Below are 5,257 nucleotides of genomic sequence, written 5' to 3' on the forward strand. Positions count from 1 at the left end.
CTAAGGGATCTCATATAGCTATTTCTCATAGTAACCTCATTCTCTTCTTCCTACTCATTTATAACCTTAGACATAATTATCACACCAAAAGAATAGGCAGGGAGGTGTAATGGGGTAATAGAGATCAATCTTCTTCAGCAGCTATGTCAAATAGAGTTGTACCTAGAGGAGTCTCTTTAGGGACATAGTAAGGAGAAAATCGTCTCTGTGTTATCACCAGTCTCCAAGAGCAAGAGAAATCACCAAATGATGTCACTAATATGGTAAAAGTCTTTAATTTTGATGTATATGCACGGCTAGATCCAACTGCGAGTTTCTCTTTTGTGAATCCTTATGTTGTGATGAGGTTTGATATTATTCCCAAACAACTTCTTGAACCTTCTAATGTTTCTACACCTGTTGGTGAATCTATTCTAGCTGAGAGAGTTTATCATGATTGTACCATATCTATCAATCACAAGGACACTATAGCTGATAATTATTGGTGTAGTTGTTAGATTTTACATTTTGATGTCTAGTCTTGTGCTTATTCTGACTAAGACTGGTCAACGGAATGGGACGTACCGGTACCATTCCGGTACCATTCCAGTTCGTTTCGGTTTGTCCCGTTTTGGTTGCATACGGGACGGGACGGGATAGTCTGAACCAGTACACGGAACGGTACGGAACCGTGATTTCGTACTGGTGTACCGGTACCAGTTCATCCCAGTTAATCTCGGTTCCGGTCCTGTTCGATTCCGATCCGATTTACTTAATATATATATTAACTTTTTTATATTTTATATAATTTATATTTATATTTTCTATAAATTATATTTAATATTTTATTTAATATTTACAAGACACAAGTTATAAATATAACTTATAAAATAAATATTAATGAACATAAGTAATAACTTACAAAGTATAAACTTCAAAAGATTTAAATTTTGAAAACTTTATTAGACTTTGTTTGCAAACTTTCCATCTCGGTCCGTTCCGGTTTGTTGCGGTTCCATCCTGGTATATAGTGGAACGGGACGGAACCGATTATTCATCCTGGTAATTCCGGTTCGATTCATCTCGGTACCGGTCAACATACCGGTCAACAGGTTCCATTCCGATCCGGTACCAGTTCGTTCCGGTCCGGTGAAGCGGTTTCAGTCCGTTGACCAGTCTAAATTTTGACATTTGCACGCTATTATTTGACAATTCATTTCCTTGTGGCGAGAATTGAAACTGCTGAAGACTATTCATTCATACCATTTTCAGATTTGTCTAGCTAAAAGAAAATTGATACATAAATTATGCGAGTAAGATTGAAAATATGAGTGAGAATCTTTGAAGAGATTTTGTAGAATGCCTTCAATTAAATACTTCCACGATATCTGAGTCATTTCTTGACATTTTTCCATTACAACTTTTTTGTTGATGCATCATAATCTCTCATGTAACACTCAAATCTAATCTCAATCTAACTTCTACCCTTTCCTACCATAATCTCTGATGTTTTTCATGTAACACTCTAATAGATTTCATGTTTTTACATATTAGTTATAGAGCAGATTTAAGAATTAATTGCATGTATTGACTTTCGTAAGATAGTAAGTATTTCACTAATTAGCGTATGGTTTAGGATATGATATTTTTAGTGATGATTATAAGGTGGTTTCTCTTTCATATCGTGATTTTCTCTCCCTACTTAGTGTGTTGTAATTTTTTTGTGTGTATTCTATAGTGTAACTTGTATGCACTTATAAATATATATAATAGTCGTTGTCATGGGAAGGAAGGCCCCTCATTGTCGCCCTAGCAACTGGCATTAGTCTTATAATAGCATTCTGTAGTTGATGAGTGGTGCTTGTCTTGAAGCAATCTGAAGGTTAAATTGCTGGGTAGATTCTCTAAAACAAAAGGGATAAATTATGTTAAAATTATAAACTAAGTGTTGTAAAAAGACATTCTTTTTTAAATGTACCACAAAAAAGCAAGACAAAAAAGTTTATGAAGTACCAAAACAAAAGCTTATTCCATTTCATGATGAACATACTAAAAGATAAAATTAAGATCAAAACTTAATCATCAATATGGAATACTTAACTCTATAAATACCAAATTAAGTTATTGAACTTTAAATAAAGCAAGAAAAATTTATTCACCGGATCCAGATGACCCTTCGCCGGAAACGGACGAAGTGCTTTCCCTAGCTCTTAAAGGAGCGAGCGCACTTCCAATGGTTTTATATGGGAATTCAATACCACACTCTATAAGTTGGCTTGCTAGTTTTTCAACTTTTTTATCCGCAGCCTCCAAGGACTCGCACAAGATCTTAAGGTCAAAAAAAGTAAGTTTTTCATTTGAAGGTTCTGTTCTCAATGCTTGAAGTGCTTGCCCATGTTTTCTTTCTCTTTCGAGTGATCTCTCCAACTTGTTCAGCTTTTTATTGATTTCATCAATATTGGCATTTTGATGAGCTACAATGATGGGGTTAGGATCATCAGTTTCAGGTGGAGGATTCTCTCCGATAAATTTATCCACAATTGACTCGAGGGAAGGGTGTCCACATGCGTATACTTTGTTGCTAGGAGAAAAAGCTACAATAGCAACATTAGCACCACACAAATTCGAGAGCTCACTTGCCTTCTTAAATAGGCCGGCACGTCTTTTTGAGAATGTTACTTGTAAGTTGGTTTGATTTTCAATCTTCGCAATTTCAATTTTTTTGCGGCCATTAGGTTTTCTCATGGCTAAGCTTTTTATTTGAGAATGTAAAAAAAATGTGATGTTGAGTCTTTGTTTTAAAGATGTATCTATAAAGATAGAACCACTATATTATTTGATGAAAAATGAATTCAATAACAAAAAAGTAAAAATATTTATGATGATATTTTTTATTTGGTAGGATTTGACCCAAATCATAATATTAATTAAATTTTTGTTCAAATTTAGCAAAGTTAATTACTAAATCAGTTTCTGGGATAATTTTTTTTATTGTATTTGTATATTTTCTAAATTTGATCTTATTGAACTATGTATATTTCCTAATGTAGACATGCTTAATTAAAAACTTTCCACTATTAGCTTTAGCAATACGAAAGTATTTATCTTCTTACTCATAATAATGTATAAAAAAGTTTAAACGTGCCCCTAAGGCCTAGCTCGAGTGGCAAAATGTGGAGGATTTGTGGCTTAGGTCGCAGGTTCGAGCCCCACACCACGCAAAGCGAAGCCCTATTTTTACATATAGAAGAGTAGAGGGGTGGGTCCATTATCCATCGAGCATAGAAGAATGTGATTGGTCCAAAGTGTGTCGGATCACATGTGGATTTCTTGGTTATTAAAAAGGGGAAAAGGGTCTGATATACCCCTTAACTGTCATTTGGAGCTGATATGCTCCTTGTTATTAAAGTGGTCCATCTATACCTTTACCTTTATACAAACGACTGACATTTGCTAACTCATAAAATATACTTGTAACTTATGACGAGTTAAAGAATATCGTAATAGAAAATATAAATCTTAACACAATTTAAACATGTATAAAAAACTTTAGAATATTCTCAGAAAGAAGAAAAACATTAACAACATTGATTTGGACACCCATATCCTTAGGCTATCCATCTTTGATTTTCCTTGTGTAATCACTGTTTAGGGAAGATTCTCTTTCAAGATTAACTACCCCAGCCTTTTTTTAGAACAAGAAATCAATTGAGGCATAGATAATCAAGGACTCGATTCATAATTAGAGAATATTCAACTAAATAAAAAAATACAAGACATAAATAAAAAATTAAAAGGTGTTGAAACTCAATTTGAAGTGATAGTGGACGCACAAATTCTAACAAGTGGTATCAAGCGGGTACTCTCTATCTGGTTAATACCAAGAGAGTGAGTCCTGTTCTAGAATGGCTTCTCCACTCAATCTGGAAGAGGGTTAACCTTCGATTCGACCTCCTCGTTTCAATGGCCACTTCTATAGCAGGTGGAAAGTTAGAATGCATGACTTTCTTATGGATGAAGACAGTGAACTATGGGACATTGTCTTGGATGGACCCTTCATTCCCATGATTGAAGAGAAAGATGGTGAAATCACTAGGCTTGTTCCAAAGACTAGATGCAAATATGATGAAACTGATAGGAAAATGATTGAAAATGGATACAAAGCAAAGAAGCTTCTTGTCTGTTGTATATGAACTAATGAGTTAAATTGTGTCTCATCTTGTGAATCTTAAAAAGAGATCCGAAATTGCTTAAAAATAGCTCATGAAGGAACTGAACAAGTAAAAGAGTCAAAGATAGATATGCTTACCTCTTAATATGAAAATTTCAAAATTACAGAAGGTGAAACTATTCATGAGATGTTCACAAAACTGTTATCAATCACAAATGAGTTAAGAAGTCTTGGAAAACCTATCAATATGAGCAAGCAGGTTTGGATAGTGCTTCGAATTCTTCCCAAGTCTTGGGAAAGTAAAGTAGATTCCATCACTGAAGCTAAGGATTTGAAAGTGTTAACAATAGATGATCTCATTTGAAATCTAAAGACCAATGAAATGAACCAAAGTTATGATCAGTCAAAGAAGGAAGTCAAGAAAGGTAAGCCCTTGATGCTAAAATACAGATCTGAAGAGGACTCTAATGTTGCTGATGATATGGCCTATATTATCAAGTGGTTTCAAAAGATTGTGAGGAAAAACAAAGGCTTAAGAAAGGGAGCAAATGTTCCACGAACTGCCACTCGAAATGATACATGTCACAAGTGTGGAAAGGCTGGATATTTTATAAGAGAGTGTCCCTTACTCAAAGCTGAAAACAAAGAATATCAATGACCAAGAGGTTATAAAGAAAAGCGCAGGGACCTGGTACTCAATAAAAATGATAGAAAAGTTGTTGCTGACTATGTGGTAAAGAAAGCCCTTGCTGCATGGGGTGATCTTTCGAGTGATTCAGAAGACCCTGATGAACCAAATGATGTGTCAATGGTGGTGGTTCATGGGGATGAAACCATATTCAATGAGATATTTGATTTCATGGATCATTCAGAGAATGAAGATGATGGGGATAAGATAACTCTCCTTGATTTGAAACATGATCTGAATACCTTTTCTCTTAAAAAATTGAGAACATTATCAAATGTTATGATTGATTCAGTGATTGAGCTATCTTCTTAAAGAGATACCATGAATTCTAAGTTTAAAAGTTTAAATGAATACATAGATAAAATGGTTGAGAAAATGTTGAAAATTTAAGGCAAAATGATTGTTCTAGAATCTGAAAA

The 5,257-nt window shown here is 34.3% G+C and overlaps 1 protein-coding gene across 1 annotated transcript; it reads right to left on the reverse strand.

Moving 5' to 3' along the window:
* Positions 1 to 2,130: 2,130 nt before the first annotated feature.
* On the reverse strand, positions 2,131 to 2,724 carry LOC101266065 (agamous-like MADS-box protein AGL62). The gene has a single exon (XM_004229020.1). The coding sequence runs from the start codon at positions 2,722 to 2,724 to the stop codon at positions 2,131 to 2,133; it is 594 nt and encodes a 197-aa protein (XP_004229068.1).
* Positions 2,725 to 5,257: the final 2,533 nt, after the last annotated feature.

The sequence above is a fragment of the Solanum lycopersicum genome, chromosome 1 (assembly GCF_036512215.1).
Source record: "Solanum lycopersicum chromosome 1, SLM_r2.1".
In the NCBI taxonomy this organism is placed as follows: Eukaryota; Viridiplantae; Streptophyta; class Magnoliopsida; order Solanales; family Solanaceae; genus Solanum; species Solanum lycopersicum.